Here is a 23,849-nt window from a genome sequence, read left to right on the forward strand (position 1 = left end):
GTGTGTCTGCTTGTTCATACTTCACTCAATAGTCTGCAATGTCAGAGAAGTCAAAGCTACAAGAGGTAGACAAGTGGATCATAAGAATGACAGCAACCTAAGATCTTACTGACAACACAGGAGTTCTAACAGTTCTCAATCATTTATAAGTAGTCATCAACACCTATCTTAAAGTACTGGATTGCAACTGCACAAAATATACTTATTATATATCCAATTATTATAATAATCTAATGGAAAGAAAAGCTAAACAAATGTATCTAAACACTTCAGGGCTGGAATAACTTTTTTCTATCTTGTGCTCTATTAAAGATATTGAAACTCCAGGGTTAGGCAGGAGAAGGTGAGTCACATAAACAGAGTTGATAAAGTAATTAATGTACAACAAGTGACATCTCAGACATTCTGAGTAAATAATCTACTCTGCCAAAGCTTATAAAGACCCAGTATAATTTACTACTGCCCTTTGAGAGTTTATAAGCAACACGCCAAAAAATAACAATGAACTTTTAAGAGGAAGAGGCACTTTACCAAAAACATACCACAATATATTTCTTTAAACCATACTAAATAAGTTAACTTCAAAATTAATATACAATATATAGTATTGAAAAAGAAATTTCTATAAAGTCAATATTTACTCATCCACTTTTAAAAAATACGACAATTGAAAGTATTCTATAAAGAAAACGAACGTACACATTTTAATATTTTTAAAAAATTATTTCTAAGGATTTCTAGGTAGTTTTTAACTACTATGTGAAAATTGAAAAATACGTCCTAAAACATTCATACCTGATCGAAAGCACTCAATTATTTGTTGAATACCAGATTTGGATGTCTGTAGTGGTTGCTGTAACAAAGGAGCATCTCCAGGTTCCAGGATATAAACTACATGGAAGACAAACACCCACCCCAATCCCCACAAAAAAAGGGTTATTTAAATCATTTACTATTGAAGTAAAACAATGGTTTGCTACAATCACATTAATGACAATCACACTTGTTTGTATGTATTTCACCATCATCTTTGTAAGGCAGAATGAAAAAATGGGAAAAAAAAATTAACTAAAATTATTCTCAATTCAAGGCTACTTAAGGCTAGATATACGGTTCAAATGCAAAGATCTTACTATTTTCGTATTATTTTGTACATATTCGTCATATTTGCCTTTTTATTCCCCTTGAAGAGGAACTACTATATCTAACCAAACTTCTAGGGCAGTGATGGCCTAGCCACACCTCATAAACCATTCCAAAACCCTCTGGACAATCTCGCACAGCTCTCTGGGCAATTATGAGAGCAAAACTCAAAAACCGCTGCCTAAGGAAAGAACTGGTCAGGTGCACAATGATAGATGGACAAGAATGTTCACTGCAGCACTGTGCAGCATGGTAAATAATTGAGAAAAATTTTAAACAACTTAAAAGTCTCTCAAAAGGAACCAGACTAAATAAACTATGAAATATCCATACAACGGAAACTCTCAGGGCTGTCAGAAAGCATGAGCTGGATCTACATGTATTCACAACAAAGAATGTCAATAATAGATTGTTAAGCAACAAAAACAGGTTATAGATTATGATCTCATTTATATTTATATTTCAATAGATACATAAGGAAATAAATTTAACATATATGTGTGCATGCATAAAGGCTAATATAAACACAGAAAGTCTGGTGAGATACCAACAAAACTTAACAAAGGTTCTGTCAGGGTGGGTTTCCAGGAGTGATTTTCACTTTCTGCCTCACACTTCACTAGTGCTTCAGAGCCTGGGCTTTTAGAAGTGTGCATTTTAGAAAAATCATTTTTATAATAAGTAAAAATAATATTTCCATTTTAAAAATAAAAATTTTCATTTGCATATACAGACGTCTATCTCATTCCTGCTTTCCAGTATTCTCAAATTAGCAGCGTAAATATATAATAAATTAGACTGTGGTACTGAAAAGGAAAACTGAGTTTTCCATCAAATATCAAATAGAGAGAGATAGCTGTGGTGTAGAAAAACCAGCCACTTTAGCCACCTCTTTTTTTAATATGCTATAATGTTCTACTCAACTATTACCATCTTAACCCAGGATCATCTGCTCAGTGTGGGGAGTTAGGGAGGGTTACTTCATAATGTGTGCTGCCACTGCTTCAGGACCCAGGCTTGGGCAGCATTTTAGCTTTCTGATAAGAGGGCTAAAGCCTGCTGTGCTATGTATATAGACACAGCCTTAGATTCTCTTTTAGGCTTCAATTCTTGTGCTCAGTGTACACATATGGGAGGAACTATGTCTAAGGACTATGTCATTTCATTAAGCAAGATTTTCCCAATTTTAAGAGACACTTTAGGGGTATTTTAAATGAATTAAGAACATACACACAAATACAAATTATGCTGGGAACATCTAACATTGGCACTAACCTCAGCGATTAAGAACGTAAGACTCCAGACCCGGGCTATGATTAGATAATAAACGTATCTAAATCATAAGGTTGTGTGAGGATTAAATTAGCTAATGTAGGTAAACTGGTTAAAACAGAGCCTGGAATATAGTAAGTGCTCAATAAATGTTCTATCATTACCACCACCACCACCATCATCATCATGTACAAATCAATTGCATCATCACCATCATCATGTACCAATCAACTGCTTTCCTGACACCAAAAACTGAGAAATCTTTTCCAAAATCTAAGAGAAGTAGAATTCAACCCCTTAGAGAAACAACAGTAGAAGTTTGTAACTAGACTGATGATACTATTTATTTGGATTAGATGGCTCTCTTTTCAGTATCTGTACATTATAACAACTGATAACTGTTTATAAAAAATAATAACTACAAAAGAGAGGGTGGAAATTGTACAACTGTAAAGAACTAAAAGCTTCAAGGTCTGGCTCTGTAAGTGGCAAGAATTCTAGAAAGAGAATTAAAAAACAGTAATGAATAAGGGAGGGATATGGGAAAAATGGAAATCCCTCCTTACAGCCCCCTTTCCTCATCTAGGTACATGCTCCAGAAAACTTTCTATAATACAACAACTTCCACTTCCACGTGACAACATCTGATTTTAAAGCTAGAGCAAAATTTTGTAACCCATCACCTTCAGAGCATTGCTACCACCAGAACACCTATACATCCTGAGACACCATTCAAAATAACCCCAGGGTAAGCTTAGTTATGCCTGGACATATCCATTTAGTATACACATCTGTGTAGTTCCCATTGTAAGAAAGTAATTCTTTCTTCATTTGAAAACATACTCTTAACCCTAAAAAACTTTAAATGTTAATATTTTATAAAATTTCCTCTTACATATCCTATCATCCCTCCCAAGATCAGATTACATGATCATTTAGGAAAAACACAGCATCTCCCTCCAACCAAAACACCCAAACCTTCAGAAGTTAACATCTTTCTTTACATCCTTCCAAGAATATACTTCCCAGAAAAAAATATTGACTTTTGGAAGAGTCTCTCCTAGAGTAAAACCAGACCCTTAAAAGATCCTTCTACTTAATGATGTCTGGGATTTGCTTACAAATAATAGAGGGTGGGGGAGCAGTTGGAGGGTGGAGAAGGGAATTGTGGAGAGGGGAGAATAGAGATGAAGAGATTGTCCAAGTATTGCTAACCGATGGAGCTGTGTGATGGTTACAACAGGCTCCTTATACCCTTCTCTTTACTTTTGAATGTTTGAAAATTCTGTAATAAAAAACATTCTTAAAACATAGCTAAGAAAATACTTTACATACACTGACAGGCTTGTAATACCACGTTTCACTACAAATTGACCCATCCTATCAAGGCCTCCTCAGAACAGACTGCTCTCATTCAGGAACTCACCCACTGTTCATAATCCAAACAAGACAGACCTCTCAGGAGAACCCATTAAACGAATTTCTCCAACATCATGTCATCTTCTTCCCTCCAACTGAGGGCATCCTCTTTTAAAAACTATCATAACCTCCTCCCACTCAGCACATACCTTCCGCTGAAATAATGACAATTAACTACCCAATGTGTTAACAAACTTCTAGCTTTCCACTGAACTAAATCCTGAGAAAGTGTTTAATTCTAGGTAAGAAAGCAAAGAAACACCAACTACTTCTGAACTGACAGTCTGAAAAATAAACTGCATGGAAAAAGTTTCGGGTTAAAAGAAAGTTGAAATTTTTAAATTAATGCAACTTATCTGATTTCTTGTTAATGAGGAAGAAAAAAGAAGCAAAAAAGTTGTACTACATATTAAAAAGTTCAACTCTGGAAAGCCTCTTTAAAAAAACGTTAAAGTCTCTAGAAAACTTAATTACCAGCATATACTAAATAGGGTATGGTCACAAATTATCTTGTTTATTTGTTTACTTGTGTATGTCTCTCTGTTTCCACTCAAAAGTTCTATGAGGGGATGACCTGATCTGTTTTGTTCACCACTTATATCCCCATTGCCTCGGACAGTGCCTAGCATCTAACAGGTGCTCATAACAATTTGTCAAAGAAATAAAGAAACAAATGAACAAACTTCTTCCTAAGTAAGAAGTTTTAATAAGACGATTTCATTAACTAATACAACTTAAATGACTTGAAGTGTTCTCAGAAAAAAAAAAACTGGAATGAAAGGTCGGTGGAAAATAAGTATAAAAGGCATTCACAGCCTTCTACTTCGAAACTAGCAAATTCCATTCAACATGTGGTAAAACGTAAGTGATATATCTTCACTTCAAATACACAAGAACTATGAAAGGGTGCTCAAAGTTAGATAGGTCAGGGAGAAGTTGAAGGGAAACTGGATCCCATTCTGGGACTGCCCATTTTATTAGCAGAGGTGAGTTATCACTCATTTTCAGCAAATTAGTAGGGATAGGGTCATAGTACAAATTTTATTCTCATGTATACCAAAGTCTTCTGAAAATGGAAGTTCACCCCCTTTACCACTGCCATTATTTCCCATTAATCCAAAAGTACTCTACTTGAAATGAATTCTACTGTTATAAAACCAAATACAGTAGTGTCCCTTAAAATACTCCAACAAAAACCAAGCAAAAGTATAAAAAGTCCTAATAACTTTTAGGTCAAAAATAATGATAGGGGGCCGCTCTGGTGGCACAAGTGGTTAAGTGCGCGCACTCTGCTGCAGTGGCCCAGGGTTCGCCGGTTCGGATCCCGGGCGCGCACCGACGCACCGCTTGTCAAGACATGCTGTGGCAGTGTCCCATATAAAGTGGAGGAAGATGGGCACGGATGTTAGCCCAGGGCCAGTCTCCCTCAGCAAAAAGAGGAGGATTGGCAGATGTTAGCTCAGGGCTGATAGTCCTCAAAAAATAATAATAATAATAATAATGATAAACACCTGCCTTTGAACTAGACTAGAAAAGCTTTTATTTGGTTTCGTGACAGTAAGTATTCAAAGATTCCCTTTTAAGTTGTACTTCTAAATGTGACAAAGTACATCAAACTTCTAATAAGTAGAAAAACTATCGTTTACATATCACGTTTATCATATTAAAGTTTTCTAATATTCTGCATGAGACTCCAAAAAGCAACTTTTTCATTTCATAAAAAAGTTCCACTGAATAACTATCCTAAAAATATTTATGTATTCTGTCTAAATAATCAGATTTTTTATTCTGCAATACAATATGTTCTGTCCAAGAAAATTTTTTTAAAGGTTGCACTTAGCAAAACCTGATTCTCCCAACAAGTTGAGTTTTAACGAACTTTTTTTAGCCCAAATTAAACTCATTTTTAGGCCTTAAGCACTATTCTCTGACAAATATGCACAGGAAATTTTTAATAACTTTCATGAAGATAAATGCTAGTATTCCACTACCTGTTTTTTCCTTTCTCTTCAGTTTTAAACATTCACAGAGCATGGGGTACACTACTAACCGCGGGCTGCCTTGAAAGAGAAGGAAAAGGGGCTGAGCGATCGATCTTGTGGAAAAGATTTCAAGTGACACTTGCAGTACTTTTTTTAAGGGATGAAGCAGGGGAGACCTCTTGTTTGTACAAGCTTTTAGCTTCATAACTGGTTTTATGCTGGGGAAAATTATAGCTTGCTTACTTAAGAATGACTTCTCAGGCAGGAGGCAAAAAAAAAGAAAAAAAAGAACTAGAAGGAAACAGAAGGCCGAGTGGCTCGGACGAAGGGCGAAGTAACTGGAGAAGAAAGGGGTATACCTGGTTCACAGCATCCGTGATGATGGTGGTCAGTCTGACAGTATTTGTCCCTTAAAGGCATTTTCAGTGGGCGCGACCTACTTTCCTCTCACTGTAAGAAGCTCTTCATTGCGGCTTGGCTGTTGAAAGAAGCGCAAACCCGTCACTCTCCCTGAACTTCCTGGGGGGGCCGCGGCTGCGTTTTCCAGACCCGATGCCCTCACGCGCCCTCCGCCTTCCCTCCACGAACCCACACCTTCCTCTTGAACTGAATAAAGAGAAACGCACGAAGGCTTCCCCCGCCCGAACTCCGCACAGGTTCATCGCTCTACCCGGAAACGCAGCCTCGGGCGCGCAGCGCAGGGCGAGGGCCTGGCCGGCTGCGCGAGCGGCGGCCTCGCCGGCCCGGGCGGCGCGCGCGGAGATGGAGGCGCGGAGCGCGGCGGGTACGGCCGGCGCCGGGGCCCGGGGGCGACAGCAGGGGCGGCCGCGGTGCGGCTCCCGCCGGCGGCTGGCCCACGCCGCGCCCTCCCGCCACGCACGTGCGTTGGGGTCTCGCCCGCGGCGCTCCGGATCCCACCACCAAGTGCGCCCAACTTACTTAACTCCTAGGGCGGGCCGGCGGGCAGGCGGAAGGAAGGAAGGCAGGCCGGGCGGCCGCGGGGACAGCCTGGCGCGGCAGGCGGCTTCGGGCCCCACCTGGCGCAGCCTCGGGGGACCACGCGAAGGGTCCCGGGGTTCGAGCCCGACGCGCTCCCAAAAAGTCCCCGCCGGCGCTGACGCGGAAGCGCCACAGCTCACCACGGCCCTGCGCGGCCGGAGACGACGGCGGCGGCGGCGGCGGCGGCGGCTCACGGCGTCCCTCCGCGCTGTGGAGCTGGGCGGGCGGGCGGCGCGGGCGCAGGCAGTTGACAGGAGGAACCGCCCCGCAGCAGCCGCCGCCGCCACGGAAAGAGCCGGAACCGCAGCGGTCAAGACCTGAGACGCCCCTCGCCGGGGCAACGGCTGCCGCCGGAGCCCGGCTATCCCCAGCGCCGCTCCACCTGCAACGGTTGCTCAGGCTTTTGGAGAGGGGCGGGAAAGAATGGGGTTTCCCCCAACCTTGGGCCTGTTTTGGTAGTAGTTGTTGGTTCAGGAAACTTTATTAAGTCAGTCCCTCTCTTTCTCTGTCTCCCCCTCCCCGAAGAGCCTGAGCTACCGCCGCAGAGCGGGTAGGAAGGGGGAAGCACAGACTCTCCGGCAGCGACAGGGAGCGACTGACTGACCCCGGACGGAGATGGGGCGAGGGCAGGAAGTGACAAGCTCTCAGAGTGGGTGGGGGGAGTGTGGCCGGCACGCCCGGGAGCGCCGCGCGCATGCGCCCGGCCCGGCGCCCCCGCCTGTGGGGCTGCGACGCGGCGCGGCCGGGCGGGAGGAGGGAGCCGTGGCGGGTGGCGCTGGGGCCGCGGCGGGGGTCTCGGGTCGGCCACTCGCCCGCGCGTCGTCCCGCCGGCCGACGGAGAGCGCAAGCCCTGAGCTGCGCGCGCCGAGAGGTGTGAGGCCCGTGGTGCGGCTTTCGCGCCCGGAGACGGGCTGCCCAGCAACCAAACTGTTGCTCTGGCTTTTCTCCTTTCAGTGGGACCGAGACAGGGAGGCTCGGAAAAGCACGGGCGTGAGCTGTAGGAAGAGGCTGGGCAAGTGCGGCAGCCCGAAGTGGAGGTGATTCCGAAAAGGTTGCCAGCGCATTAAAAAAGTCGAAACTTTTCTTTTAAACCCAGCAATTACCAAAGTGCACCTCTCAGAACTTGGGGGTTTTATCGGGTCCTTGGGAGGAAAACAATCCAGTGGTGGAAGATCGGTTCTGATTCCAGCAGCGCTCCGCTTCTGGAACCTGAAAGTGAAGTTGGGTCACGTGCGCTGTACGCACTTTCCCCCCGGTCGGCTCCCGGAAAATCCCCGAAGATCTCAGCCGTCTGTCAAATGCAGCAAACCCCTGTGCCGCTTCTTGGGGGCTCGAGAGCCACATCCTCCGCCTTCTCCCCAAGTAAAACGGAATTCTTGCCCAAGAAGCAAATACATGTCCACTGTCGGTCAGGAAATTTTAAGGGAGAAAAAGCCCATTCGCTTTATCTCCCCGCCCCGCGAGATCCACTGAAAACCTTCGCGGTTGTCTAACTTAAACTGCCAGTTTTCGGAACCCTGAAAAAGCAAAGGCAGATAGACTCTATGTGTGTTTCGAAGAGCAACCAAGTGACTGAAATCTATTTTCAAAATTCAAAGGAAATTTGTGGCAGGTCCAGAAATTGATAAATTTTTTGTAAAAATATTGAATGGAGCATTTGCATAGGTCTTGAGGGATTGTAGCAGCTTGATTATAGGGGTGACAGGAAAAGGATAGAAAAATGACCACCTTTTTAAAAGGAATTCAACTTATTGTACATTCTACACACACACGTCATATAAGTACTGTATTTGATCGTTTCTATCTGTCCTATTGTCAAGCATCACACAACGTCAAACTGAAATGTAATACAGTGCCACGATTTATAAATCAATGTAAAATAAATTGATTTATTTTACGTCCACGTGATGGTGTTTGTTATACAGCCGATAAAAATCACATTTTGTATAGTATTTAATTGTATGCAATATGCTTAGGCAAAAAAAATAGGAAAAATTTTTTAATGTGACACAGTGGAACTATAGGTAATTTTTATTTAACGTTGGAAATTTTTGTGTAGTACAATTTGAGGTGAAATACTTGTTTTTGGAGGATCTTTTGCTACTTTTATTTAATAAGCGCACTTATCACAGGTTATAAAATGAATATACACTTTTAAGTTTCCATAATTGAAAAGGCATTGCTTCAGATATGTGAGAGTTATAAATGTTTGCTGACCAGATGTGAGTAAAAACCAGCTTCGCAAGTAAATGCAGTGTTATTTATACTTCAAAGTGCCGTTACTACAGGGTCCACAAAATTGCTTGCTAAGAGAATATTTTAGTCTTTGAAAAATTAGAATTATAGACAAGATTTGAATGTGCATGTGGGTAAAACAAATATTGAACGCTGAGTCATAAAATTTTAAAGATGACAAGAAACCATGGAAATTATCTAGTAAACCTTACTTTACAGATGAGAAAACTGAAACCCAGAGCAGTTAACTGATTTGCTGAAGGTCACACAGTAACAGAACTGGGTCTAGGACTGAGGTCATTCCCTTCTATAACACAGCAATACTAGTATCTGACATGTATTGAGTAATTAATATGTTTTAAGCTCGAGTATTAACTCATTTAATCCTATCAGCAATCCAATGAGGTTTTGTTATCCTTCCATTCTACAGGTAGGAAAACTGAGGCAAAGATATGTTAGATAACTCATCAAGGTTACAGCTGATAGGCAACTGAGCCAGCGTTTAAACCCAAGCAGTATGGTTCTGGAACTCATGACCTTAGCCATTATGCTATATTGCCTATACTGTGTTGCCTACACTATGTCTTAACTGCTTTGGATCACATTGTATGTGAAAGATGAGCCAGTAGATCCTGTCAGTTGTAAAAGGTATTAAAATGCTATGTACAAGTTCATGAAGTAGAAATGGGGTTATTAAAATCACAATTTAATTGAAATTTCACAGAGCTCTATAGTTTAAAGAGACTTTGGACATTGTCTAGAATTATCACCCTACCTCTAAAAACACTGTGTACAAACCGTTGCAGAAAAATCATCTGTCTTCCCCTGCATTGTTCATGTGGCAACCTAGGTGACACATCATTACAGCTTTAAGGAACTTTTTGATCCTTAAAGTCTGTAAGTACATCCTAATGATTAACTGAAGACCCTTTTACAGTTTAAAATTATTCTCTCATCTTCAAGGCAGGAGAATTCTACCATATATATACACACAGAGATACACATATATTATTGATGCATAATAAACCACCCTAGAATTAGTGCCTTAAAGCTATTTTTTGTGCCCTCAATTCTGTAGATCAATGATTTAGCCTGACCTTGTCTGGAATCGTGCATGTAGCTGCTACAGTCATCTGGCAGCTTGACACAGGCGCACTCATGGCTGGCAGTTGGTGTTGACTATTGGCTGGACCTCTCTCTCTTCTTAGACTTTCATTCTCAGGATTAACTGGGCTTCTTCGTATTGTGGCAGCATGCCAAGCAGGTGCAGAGTGGAAGCTACAAGATCTCTTGAAGCAGAGGTTACATGACATCACTTCCACCGTATTCTATTAATCAAAGTAAGTCAAAAGGCCAGCACAGATTCAGGAACTGGGGAGATAGATTCCCCTTCTTGATGGGAGGAGCAGCCAAGTCACATTTCAAAGGGACATGTATATAGGAATGGGAGGAATTATTGTGATGATCTTTGCATACAGTCTATCACAATATATAATTATTTCAAGTATGATACTAATTAAAGCTGCTGATTTTTTTTAATGCTTGATGATGCCTTTAAGAACAGCAAACGCTAAACACTAGTTAAATCTATTCTTTAAGCTGACTTTAAGCTGACTTACTGAGTCAATTTGATGGCCTTGTGTAGATAAACTTTGGTGATTCCTTAACTTTTCTCCCTGGACTTCTTTTTCTCATCCTTTTCTTGCTTTCTTTAAGATTTTCCCATCTGTTCTAAACAGATGCCACTAAAACAGCATAAAACCTCACATCAAGTAGAAGCAATTATAGTTCTTATGGGACCTACATACTCTGGTCCAGATTTTCTAGCTTTGATTACAATGTGGCATTTTGCAACACAAATAATTAAACATAATTATGTACAAATCAAATTATGGGCCTAAATAAAGGCTGAGAGTTTAGAAAGGGTCATGGAAAATTTGATTTAAAAGGAAAAAGATTAAACTGTTGATCTATTATCAACCATATAGAACTTAACACCTAAGTATTGTGCACACAACATAATATGAAAAAAGAAGATAATGCTTTCCCTAAAATGTTTGTTTTAAGGAGAGTAGAGAGAGGTTGTACCTGGGTTGTCTCCCTGGAGATATGTCGCCTACCAGGAAACCCCTGACATGGACTTGTATCTTCCATTCCTAGTGCCAAAGGCACACTTAGGTCTTGCTGGCCAGGTGACACAATGCATACACCATGCTGCCATGTGGGCCTCAATCCATACCTTATAGGTCTTCCATTCAAATGCATTTCAGATAGCATTTAAGTGAATTTCATTTAAAAAAAATGTTTTTTGTCACAGTGGAGTTTGTTCATAAGTAAGTCTGTATCGTAATCTAATAATAGCTAATGATAATTTTGTCACTTACTGAACTCAGACAACGTGCTAAGTGCTTTCTAGTTTTTCACGGAATCCTTGCAAAGATCCTGGGTTAGATAGTATCCCATTTTACAAATAGGGAAACAGATAATTAGTGTCTGAGCTAAGATTTAAACATAGTTCTGTCTCAGTCCAGGTCCTGTGCCTCAAGTTACATATATTCTGATTATTCCTAAAATTTTATCTTCAGCTCAGACCTGTCCCTGGAGCCTCTAAGTTTTATTTCGAACTACCAACGAGACAGACCATCTGAATTTCCCCAGGCATGTCAAAATTAGCAGGACCAAAACTGAACATATCTTGGCACCAAACCTGTTCTTCCTCTTTCAAATTTTAATCAATAGTGTTGCTATCCTTTTGGGTTATCAAGATGGAAGCCTTGGAGTCATGGAGAGGAGCATATGTGAAGATGCAAGGTAATGCAAGTTACCTGTGTACACTGTTTCTCAACTCTCTTATCCCCAGCATCTAACCTAGCACCATAAATTATTCCTTATACCTCAGAAAGGTCTAGGAAATACAGTTTCCTCTCTCCATATGCACTATCAATCTTCTAGTCCAAAACGTCATATCTGAACCATTGCCATAACTACCTCCATGGTCTCCCTACCACCAATCTCTCCTTCACTCCATTATTCCACACTATCAACAGAACCACAGTCCAAATAAATCCAATAATATTACTCCCCAATTTAAAATCCAATTTTCTACATGAAGAAGTCAAATCTTAAAAAGAAGCATTAGTAAAAAGAGCGTGTATTTTGGATTTGAAAAGTCTGTGTGTTAGTCCTATCTCCATCACTTGAATTTTGTTTCTCTAAGGAAATGAGAACCTCTCTTGAGCCTCAATTTCCTCAGCTGTACACTACCTTCAGTGTTGTGGGAAATCAGTTAATGAATAAAGCACCCAGCAGGACCTGGAACACAGTACAGGTATAGTAATAATAAAGACTTATTATTATACCCGGCCCTCCCACAACTTCACAACTTTATGCTCCAAACACACTGGATTTCTCACCCTTTGCAGAAATCAACAAAGCAAACGGTAGTTAAACTGGGTGGGGAAGGAGTGTGGGACACAAGGGAATTTTAGAGTGAGATCATAGAGGTGTCAGTTATGTGAGTGTTTCCATTAAAGCAACTATTAAAATAATAGAATAGTGGTTACCTTTGAGGGAAGGAGAGGGTTAGGAAGTGTACTGGATGGAGGATGCCAATTTTGGGGTTACTGGCCATTTTATAGATTTTGACCTCAATAATCATTACATGTATATTGGCCTTGTAATAATTCAGTAAGCTGACAGTTGTGTTTTATGCACTTTTATGAATGTGCATATTTCACAATAAAAATATTTTTGAAAGTAGCTAACCTAGGTTTTAATGCTTCTGAACTACATCTGGCATAAAATTAGAAATAATTATTGAACTTTTCAAGGCACAAAGCCTTTGTACATGCTGCTCCTCATGCCTGGAAACATCCTTCCCCTCACCTGGAAAACTCTTACCAGTCCTTCAAAACCCACTTCAGATGTCACTTCTTCTCTTAAACTAGCTCCCACAGACAAATAATCACTCCATCTTCCTGCTCCTGTAGTCCGTCATTTGGATTAAATATCTGACTCTCTCGTTAGTCTGAATTCATCAAGAAACAGACCATAATTTATTCCTCTTTGTTTTGCCGTCATCTAGCACACTACCTGGCACATAATAGGCAACCATTAAAAGTTACTGGATGGGCTTGAGTGAATAAATTCTGATTTCAATTGAGCTAAAGAAGAAATATGGACAACATTTATTCTTTGCAATAAAGATAATAAGAAAAACTTTAGTAGGGAAAATCAGTTTTAGTGGTTTGCTTTAGTTAGGGCTTTGGCCTAATAGGACCCTCATTTTCAGTGTAGAGAACAACCATACTAGTCATGTCTCTTTACTTTCCTTTAACCTGGAACAGTGCTTCAGCCTTTCTTTGTCTTTCATGACAATGACATTTTGATTAATAAGGCCAGTTGTTTTATAGAATGGTCAATTTGGATTTGTCTGATGTTTCTTCATAATTAGATTGAAGTTTTACATTTTTTTAATGGAATACAAGATAAGTGATGTGGTGTCTTTCTCAGGGTATCACATCCAGAGGCATGCAATGTCTATTTGATATTAATCTTTTTTATTGAAATATAATTGACATATAACATTATATTAGTTTCAGGTGTGCAACATGATGGTTCGATATATGTATATATTGCAAAATGATCACCACAATAAGTCTAGTTAACATCCATCACCATACATTCTTATAAATTTTTTTTCTTGTGATGAGAACTTTTAAGATCTACTCTCTTAGCAACTTTCAAATATACAATACAGTATCATTAACTATAGTCACCATGCTGTACATTACATCCCCAGGACTTATTTATTTTATAACTAGAAGTTTGTACCTTTTGACCCCCTTCACCCATTTCACCCACCCCCCCAACAACCGCCTGTGGCAAACACCAATCTGTCCTCTGCATCTATGAGCTTGGTTTTGTTTTGTTTTGTTTTGTTTTGTTTTTTAAGATTCCACATATAAGTGAGATCATTTAGTAGTTGTCTTTCTCTGTCTTATTCCACTTAGCATAATACCCTCAAGGTCTATCTATGTGTCACAAATGGCAAGATGTCTTTCTTTTTATGGCTGAACAATATTCCATTGTGTGTGTATATATATATGTGTATATATGTGTACACATATATATGTGTGTATATATGTACACATATATATATGTGTGTATATATGTGTACACATATATATATGTGTGTATATATGTGTACACATATATATATGTGTATATCTGTGTGTGTATATATATATCATATTTTCTTTATCCATTCATTGATTGATAGAAAGTTAGGTTGCTTCTATGTCTTAGCTATTGTAAATAATGCTGCAATGAATAGAGGGTGCATATATGTTTGATATTAATCTTGGTCACTGGTTTAAGGGGTTAATCAGTTTCTTCACTGTATAGTTACTATTTTCCCTTTTGTTATGAATAAATAATTTGTGAGGAGATAACAATGGTTTTATTATAGAGACTCCTTTTAATTAGTGATCCTAATAATCCTACTTAGGTTTTAGGAATGATAAAATCAAAAGTAAAAGAGAGCACAGGGCCAGCCCGGTGGCATAGTGGTTAAGTTCACGCACTCTGATTCAGTGGCACAGGGTTCACGAGTTTGGATCCCGGCTGCAGATCTACACACCACACATCAGGCCGTGCTATGGCAGCGTCCCACATACAAAATGGAGGAGGATTGGCATGGATGTTAGCTCAGGGCCAATCTTCCTCACCAAAAAATAAAGGAAAGCAAAAGAGAGTAAAAGTTAGTTGCATTGACTCTGCAATATAATTAGAAACTATGACCAATTATGTAACTGGAAACTGTTTTTTTTTTTTACTCTTACATGATATGAAGGTAGAAAAAAAGCCTTTAGTTACCCTAGGTGCTAATTTATTATCAGTAAATCCGTTCAACCAGCATTTTTACTGAGTATCTATTATATTCCAAACATCATGGCAAACCGAGAATACACGGAAGAGTAAGACAAGGTCTCTTCCCTTTAGTCAACAAAAATTTCCTTAACGCCTAGGCCCTAGGTCCTGGGAATACATCCACGAATAATTTAGGAAATTCTTACCCTCTTGGAGTTTGTAGTCTGATTATTGAGAAGCTCCCAATCTAGTAGTGGTGGCGTGTAAAAAATTGTATTGTTTCATGATAATCACATAAGACACGCACAAGAGAGATGATTGAAACCATGGGCTTAAAAGGTCCTATACACAACAGCAGGAGGGGGACAGGGCGATGGAGGTGTTTGCAGCATCGGTTTTTCAACTCACTTGAATTAGAGAAGAGATAATAATAGATGATGAATAATAATGTGTTGTTTTTTTCTAAGTAAATATTATAATGTTACCAAGACCTATTTCTTTAAGACAGATGACTAATAGATTACATATTGTTATATACTAGCAGGGTAATTCATCTGAAATTATCAGTTGTACATGCTATGTGATTCAATTTGAACAGGTGGTCATTGAAGAGCTTTGTATGTGACATCATATCATCGAAAAAGCATTTTGAGTTTTTCATTCAGTCTCCTAACTGCTCTTCCTTATGGCCAAGAAAGTTCATTTGCAAGACTGAGAATAAGGCTGCAGTTCAAGACTGTGGAACAGAATGAAGTTAGCTCTTTTATGTAACTCTAACTTAGTTAGCATCTTGATCTGAAATACCAAATCTGAAATCTTCTCTGGAAAATGAGATGATGCCTCTCTAACGACAAAGTACTAGAAGAAATGTACACTTTTGGCTTATGGGAACTGAGTCAAAGTTAAAAATCCATACCTGTGTCTCAGGTCTTAATTCCAGTTGGACACATAGACTACTATGTATCAGACCATAACTTACAATGAAAGAACATTTTAGGTAAATGGCTGGTGCTTGCACTTATTATATTTATCTGAGATTTTAAATAATTTCTAAAATGATTTCTACAAAATGATCACATTTTAAATCTTAAATTGACATTAATTTTTCCCATTCAAACTTTCTAATTTTTTTAAGTGAAAGTCATATGTCTGGAATCTGAGAAATCTCTAGAATTGGAGCATACGAAGGTAGAAGGTATCTTATATAAAGTCAGGAAGCTTGCTGGGTGTTTCTTCTACTTTCAAGTCATCAGATATTCACGGTCAGCAGACTTTATATTTCAGTGTTGTAATTGTTATATATGAAGTAAGGAAAAAGTTAAACTGGTGAGAATTTTGAAAAAGAGCATCAAGGAATTACTCTCTCCACTCAAGCAGAGTCGTTTCTAGTTAGGATAAAGCCCCACAGGATACACAGTGTCAAGACCTGTGTTGCTAGGCAGCACTAAATCATTCAGTGACACCTAGACACTGAACTTAGTATCACTGTTTTCAATGCCATAGAATGACACTTTCTTTTTAGTACTTTGTGGGGGAGTACCTAAACCTAGTGTCACTCTCTTTTCTAAAATAAATGCCTTTGTAAAAAAGTGAGTCCGAGTTCAGTGTGTTTCTAATCATCTTACTGCTAGAGGATACAGCACGCCAGCACTGTCAGAAATGGCAGTTTCATTTATGGGAACAAAGTTGCTTTACATTTCTCAGAAATTTTTTTTAAAAGGACAATTGCTATAGGATATTCAAAAATTCCCCCATTGATGTTAGTTCTCTTTTCTTAATCACTTGTGAAACTGAGAACTATAATACAGTAAGTTGAGAGAAGATCTAATTGAAACCTCTCATTTTTTAATTCTTGTCTTTCTAGTCTTAGGAAGCTCATTTTAAACACACAACCTAGTCAGATAAATGAAAATGCAAAATAATGCACACGTAACTAGATTAACAAAATGAATGTCTAAAGATTCTTCAACTTAAGTGCTATATTTTATTTGGAAAACATTGGAGATATTTGTATCTCATCTAACTGTCCCTTAGGATTTTACTTAAAGAAAACAAAGAACACATGCCTTCTGGGAATTAAAAAGGAGTCTACAGAAGATATTTTATAGTCAGCTTGTTCATCTCTACATCATCCTTGTGTTAAAAAGAGGGGGGAAAATCTGAGAAAAAATATAAAGAGATGGTGAGGGGAAACGAAAAGTTAACTAAGATTTGTTGCATCACTACTCTGAACCAGACATCAGGCTAGGCAGTTTACATTCATTATCACACTTATAAGCAAAGCAAAAACAATAAACAGCATTATATTAGTCTTCATATATTCCCTTAGGAGGGAGCTGAAAGGAGATACATATTCTCTCCCATCATTTTTTATGCGACCTAGGAAAGAATCACTTTACCCAATCTGAAATGCTCCAGCTCTGATACTTACATGAGAGAGACAGAAAGGTTGTTGCAGATTCATAGGAATTGTCGCTACACTCCCAAGAGAAAATGTCTGGGACACTCCTCGCTATCTACAAATCCAGTATTTGGCAGGAGCATAGTTGCTGCACATAAACCACACCTAAAATACTGGCTTCAGTCTGGACACTACGCTTTAAAGAGATATAAACAAACAGAGGCACAGTCACTGGGAGAGTGACCGTAAAAGGGAAGTGACTTGAAATCGTGTCCTACGTAGAGTGTTAGTACAAAGTGGGGAAATTTCGCGTAGCCAACAAAGACTTCAAATACGTATGAGGGTGTTGGATGGAAGAGAAAATATATGTATTCTATATACCCAATCTTGCTGGGTGTGAGAAACATGAGAAGTCCAATTTCAATGCAAAAGAATAACGAATTTTCTAACCAAACTGTCCTAAAATGGAATGGATTGCCTCAGCAAGTGGTAAGTTGCCTATCCCTTAGGAATGTTCAAACTTTGGCTGGACCCTTGGCAGAAATATTGTAAGGGAGATTCAAACTTTAGATGAAAGGTTGGATTTAAAAAGATGACTTTGAAGTTATTTCTAACCCTGACATTGTGCAAAAATGATGGGTAATTGAACCAAAACTTCATGCCTCTAAACTCATATAGTTTGAAATACAGTAAATCAGAACAAACTTTTTTCTCACATGAACCATGCACTAAGAAATCAGACTTTTCTTGCCTCTCCTAATTCAAAGTTAGAATATACATTTTACTCACTAGTTTCTTTCATAAACTGAGACACAAACCAACAATTGCTCTGTTAACGCCAACAGTGGGATCAGGCCTCATTAGTTTTCCCCTATAAATATCGAGTGTGGAATTAGAGTATTTTGATTCATTCATCTAACAGATATTTATTGAGCATTCAATATATGCCAATAACAGTGCTAGAGGTTTGAATGAGAGACCTAATGATGAACAAAACAACATGATCTCCACCCTCATGAAGTTTACAGTCTAATACAATTGCTGTCTCCCTACAGAGTACATGCAGTCTACTGTTTTCATGCATATGCTTTCATTAATTTACTTTCTGATTAAAAATTCCAAAATAACAACAAAAAATTTTCCTTCTATTAAACATTCAGCAGAAAAATCATGATTATGAACTTAGAAGGACTCAGTTTACATAATTTGAGAACCCATATTTCTACCAAAAATACAACTGCTTATACTTATGGAGTTAGTACAAATATACATAATATATAAGAATGTTCTTTGCTATGATTAATTTATGTAGACAAATTAATTTGCGTAAAGTATGATTCATTAAGAGAATATAATTGAATAATCAAAAATCATTTATAAAAATTATTTATCTGACTTTTTACAATTTTCAGATAAGTAGTACAGTCTGGATCAGCATTAGAAACAGTTTTGGTTAGGTTAGTATCTCTAGTTCTTATATACCACAATAATTTGATTTGCTACGAAATTAAATTTATAGTTGAGCTGGAAGTTTGGTAGTAAGATTAGGACAGGAGCTAGAAAAAAACTTTCAAGGTTAAGTTATATGATTTAGTTGACTGACATTACCAAGAATAATATATTGAAAACTCTGAAGGGAGAGTCTATGAAGCCTTAAGTTCCTGCCATATACACAGCCATGTTATGAGGAGATGAATTCCTATATTCTTGTAGGCCTATTCAGAATTTTTTGTAGGCAAAACTACTGTAATGGCCAATTCAAAGAGATAGAAGAAAATAACAAAAAAGGAAGGACAAGAGGTCTCTTCCAGAAGATTCAAGAAATCATAGGGAAATTTAAACCTAGATTAGGAATGCTGAATGACCAACAGGGAAGCACACTATCTGATCAGGAGAAAATAAAGGGAAGATGGAAACAGTATACTGAAGATCTATACAGAAGAGACAAAAGAATGACAGATTCCTTTGGAAGAAGATTCCTATGAGGAAGAACCTGTAATTTTAGAAAGTGAAGTGATAGCTGCCCTGAAAGTACTGGGAAGAAATAAGTCACCAGGGGTAGATGGGGTATCAATAGAATTATTTCAAGCCATGAAGACTGAAATTTGTCAAAATCCTAACAAGAATATGCCAACAAATATGGAAAACAAAACAATGGTCTGCAGACTGGAAACACTCAGTATATATCCCAATCCCCAAGAAAGGAGATGCCAAGGAGTGTAGTAACTATAGGATCATTGCTCTAATTTCCCATGCAAGTAAGTTGGTGCTCACAGTGCTGCAACAAAGTCTTTTACCTTACAGGGAGCAAGGAATGCCTGATGTCCAAGCAGGATTTCAAAAAGGGAGAGGCACATGAGATCTAATTGCAATTATTCATTGGCTACTGGAGTGCTCCAAAGAATTTCAGAAGTTTAGTCTGTGTTTTATAGACTATAGTAAAGCCTTTGACTGCATGGATCATGAAAAGCTATGAGCTGCTCTGAAAGAAATGGGCGTGCCTCAGCACTTGATACTCCTGATGCGCAACCTGAATTGTGGACAAGAAACCACTGTCAGAACAGAATATGGAGAGACAGAATGGTTTCCTATAGGCAAAGGTGAGACAAGGGTGTATTTTATCTCCCTATCTGTTTAATATGTATACAGAACACATCATATGAAAAACTGGGCTAGACTCAGATAAAGGAGGAGTGACAATTGGAGGAAGACAACTCAACAATCTAAGATATGCAGATGACACCATCTTGCTGTCAGAAAGCAGCAATGACTTGAAATGACTTGTGACGAAAGTGAAAGAAAGTGCCAAAGCAAGACAGCATTTGAACATCAAGCAGATAACAATCATGACTGCAAAAGACCCACACAACTTTAACATAGACAATAAAGACATTGAAATTGTTAAAGATTTTGTTTACCTGGGTCAGTCATCAATTTAAATGGAGACTGCAGCCCAGAAATTCAGAGAAGACTGAGACTTGGAAGGGCAGCAATGAAAGAATTAGGAAAGATCATCAGGTGTAAGAAGTGTCATTAAAGACTAAGGCCAAAATTATCCATCCCCTCGTATTCCCAATTACTATGTCTGGGTGCAAAAGCTGGAGAGTGAAGAAGGCTGACAGGAAAAAAATTGATTCATTTGAAATATGGTGTTGAGGGGCCGTCCCCATGGCTTGGCGGTTGGGTGCGTGCACTCTGCTACTGGCAGCCCGGGGTTCGGATCCCGGGCAGGCACCGATGCACCGCTTCTCCGGCCATGCTGAGGCCCCATCCCACATACAGCAACTAGAAGGACGTGCAGCTATGACACACAACTATCTACTGGGGCTTTGGGGAAAAAAGGAGGAGGATTGGCAATAGATGTTAGCTCAGGGCTGATCTTCCTCAGCAAAAAGAGGAGGACTGGCGTGGATGTTAGCTCAGGGCTGATCTTCCTCAAAAAAAAGAAAAAAAAGAAATATGGTGTTGCAAGAGAGCTCTGTGGATACCTGGACTGCCAGAAAGATGAAGAAGTGGGTCCTAGAGCAAATGAAGCCTGAGCTATTGCTGGAGGCAAAAACGATAAAACTGAGGCTGTCCTACTTGGGGCACATCATGAGAAGGCAGGATTCTTTGGAAAAGACAATAATACTGGGAAAAGTAGAAGGCAGCAGGAAAGGAAGAAGACCAAATATGAAATGGATTGACTCCATAAAGGAAGCCATAGGCATGAGTCGACAGAAGCTGACTAGGGCTGTTGAGGACGGGACATTGTGGACATCACTCATTCATAGGGTCACCAGGAGCCAACTTGATGGCACATAACAACAACAAAATGACTCCTGCCTTTGTAATTGTAGTTGATTAAACCAGTTATCATTTCATGAGACACAGGCAACCGTATACAGTCTGGCACATAGTTAGGCACTCAATGAGCATTTTTTAATGAATGAACACAAAGGCAGAAGTGGAAGTAAACTCAGAAGTGGCATAACAGAGACTAAAGAGAAAGTGACTCACTGATTAACTCATTCAATGAATATTTACTGATCTCTATAAATAGATTAGGCACTGTGTGTTAGATACTGTTCCAAGGAAATAGGTATAAGCAAAACCAGACGTGATCATACTACCTACCCCTCAAGGAATTTACAGTCTAATTGAAAAAACAGATATTAATCCAAAAATCACCCTTAAAGTTCAAATATAATATGCATAATATGGTAAGTGGTATGATAAGAGATATGGTGCTATGAGAGGGTATAATAGAGGGATTTGACCTTGTCAGGAAGGTCAGGGCAGGCTTGCTAAAGGAAGTGACAAGGAATTACCCAGATAAAGTGAGGTTGAAAGAGCATTCCAGGCACAGGGTCTGGCAAGCACAAAGGTCTTATGGAAGAAAGAAGGCGTGTGTATCTTTGCACAGGCAACACTGTGTGACATGAGGTTGGAAAGGCCCTTGTAAGCCATGTGTAGAGGCCTTTATCTTAAGAGCAAAGTAAAAGCATCAGAGTGTGTAGCAAGATTAGAGATTTAATCACTACAGTCAAACGCGCACACAAAACATGGTGTCATTATGTTATGTGCGTGTACAATATATATATACATATATACATATGTTTTTAAATTGAGATATCATCGATATTATATGACTGATATAATAAATTCACCCTGTTAGCATTAACAATTCAGTGGAGTTTAGTATATTCACAGAGTTGTACAACCATCATCACTATCTAATTTCAGAACATTTTCATCATCCCAAAAAGAAATCCTGTACCCCTTAGCAGTTACTCTCTATTCCCTTCTCCCCCTAGCCTCTGGCAACCACCAATCTACTTTCTCTCTGTGGATTGGCCTATTCTGGACACTTCATATAAATGGATTCATATAAAATGTGGCCTTTTGTGACTGACTTCTTTCACTTAGCGTTGTTTTCAAGGTTCATCCATGTTGTAGCATGTATCAGTACTTCATTTCTTTTAATTGCCAAATAATATTCCACTGTATGGATATACCACATTTTATCTCTTCATCAGTTGATGGACAGTTGGGTTGTTTCCACTTTGACTATTATAAATAGTGCTGCTAGAACATTCATATACAAGTTTTTGTGTGGACATATGTTTTCAGTTCTCTTCGGTATATACCCAGGAGTGTAATTGCTGTGTCATATGGTAACTCCGTGTAACTTTTTGAGGAAACGCAGACTGTTTTTCAAAGTAGCTGCACTGTTTTACAATCCCACCAGCAGTGAATGAAGGTTCTAATTTCCCCACATCCTTGCTGACAGTTGTGATTGTCCTTTTTATTATAACCATCCCGGTTGGTGTGAAGTGGTATCTCATTGTGCTTTTGAGTTGCATTTCCCTGATAGCTAATGATGTTGAGCAACTTTTCATGTGTTTATTGGCCATATATCTTTTCTGGAGAAATATCATGCCTGACTTTTGAATATCCTACTAGACTTTCATAAAGGTGAAAAAATTGATTATAATTATCTGAGCCTAGAATCTAACTCCAGCTTACATATAATCATGAAGTATTTTTGCATGCTTTAATATACGGTGAATTCAAGGAATACAACTACCATGTAAGTTGAGTGTCGATTATACCTTGTTTTGTTTGGAAGCTTAGCAAGATTTGTTCATTATTTCAGAACACATCATCAGTGGCAGGGCCCTCATGGTATTGAATTGCTGATGCAACACGCTTTTCTATATCAGTCTGCATTTGTTGCTGTGACATGCAAATATGTGTCTGAGGGAATTTGAGACTCCTTTTAACAGACTTAGAAACACAGTGATCTCATTGAATGTTAATAATAAGGGGTTGTTTTTAAATATTTTATGTAATTTATAACATATTTTTTAATGTTGTGTAACACAGTGTTATACTGTGAAATTACATACTATAATTATGTAATTTGTAATGATCTGTTGTTTTTCAATCTTACTTTGATTCTGTTCCCAGAAGCCTGTTAAACAACCCTTTTCTGATATGGTATAGTTTTTTAATCCGCCTTCTTCCTCTTTGCCTATCTAAGGATATAGTATCCAAGGTCTTTTTTAATCTCAAAGATTGTATGCAGTGGGATTTTAAGACAGATATGTTTTGTGTGTGTGTGTGACACTTCATCCCTGCCTGTCCGATGTCATAATAAAGGGAATTATTTTACACTGTACTAACAAATAAAACCAAACTCATTTGTACAAAGATCATACTTTCTCCTTTTCTCCATTTCAGCTGTCTGTAATTTGTCTTGACTGTTATCCACACTTCAATGATGATTATTTCCCTCTTCCTCTTATCATATACAAATAAGTCTGATTTGGTACTACATACCCTGAATCTAGTTTATATTTTCATTGCCACTTGTACTTCTACTCTTTCATTTTCTTGAACTTCTTGTACAGAAGAGTTTTTTACTTCTCTTAAATTCAAACTTTTTCATTATGACAAGACTCAAGCATCCGACCTCTTCATTATATCTTCTAGTTTAGACATGCCCAGGCATTTACGCATTGGAAGACTTATGACTTTATAAT

General features: G+C 38.8%; 1 protein-coding gene across 4 annotated transcripts in view; it reads right to left on the reverse strand.

Annotated features, from left to right (window-relative positions):
- Positions 1-23,849, reverse strand: part of ZNF800 (zinc finger protein 800) — a 127,572-nt gene that overhangs the window by 37,866 nt on the left and 65,857 nt on the right. Inside the window, exons 1-3 of one of the 4 annotated variants that reach the window (XM_087430302.1) lie at positions 6,756-7,422; positions 6,176-6,294; positions 796-891 (exon numbers count right to left, since the gene is read on the reverse strand). In XM_087430302.1, the coding sequence (XP_087286428.1) occupies positions 796-891; positions 6,176-6,236 (157 nt within the window). In that variant the 5' untranslated portion in view covers positions 6,237-6,294; positions 6,756-7,422. Of the gene's footprint in view, positions 1-795; positions 892-6,175; positions 6,295-6,755; positions 7,423-23,849 lie in introns of those variants that run through there. The other 3 variants (XM_087430312.1, XM_004418732.3, XM_087430306.1) reach the window with 3 other exon arrangements.

The sequence above is a fragment of the Ceratotherium simum genome, chromosome 1 (genome assembly GCF_057802395.1).
Source record: "Ceratotherium simum simum isolate JZ-2026a chromosome 1, ASM5780239v1, whole genome shotgun sequence".
Classification (NCBI taxonomy): Eukaryota; Metazoa; Chordata; class Mammalia; order Perissodactyla; family Rhinocerotidae; genus Ceratotherium; species Ceratotherium simum.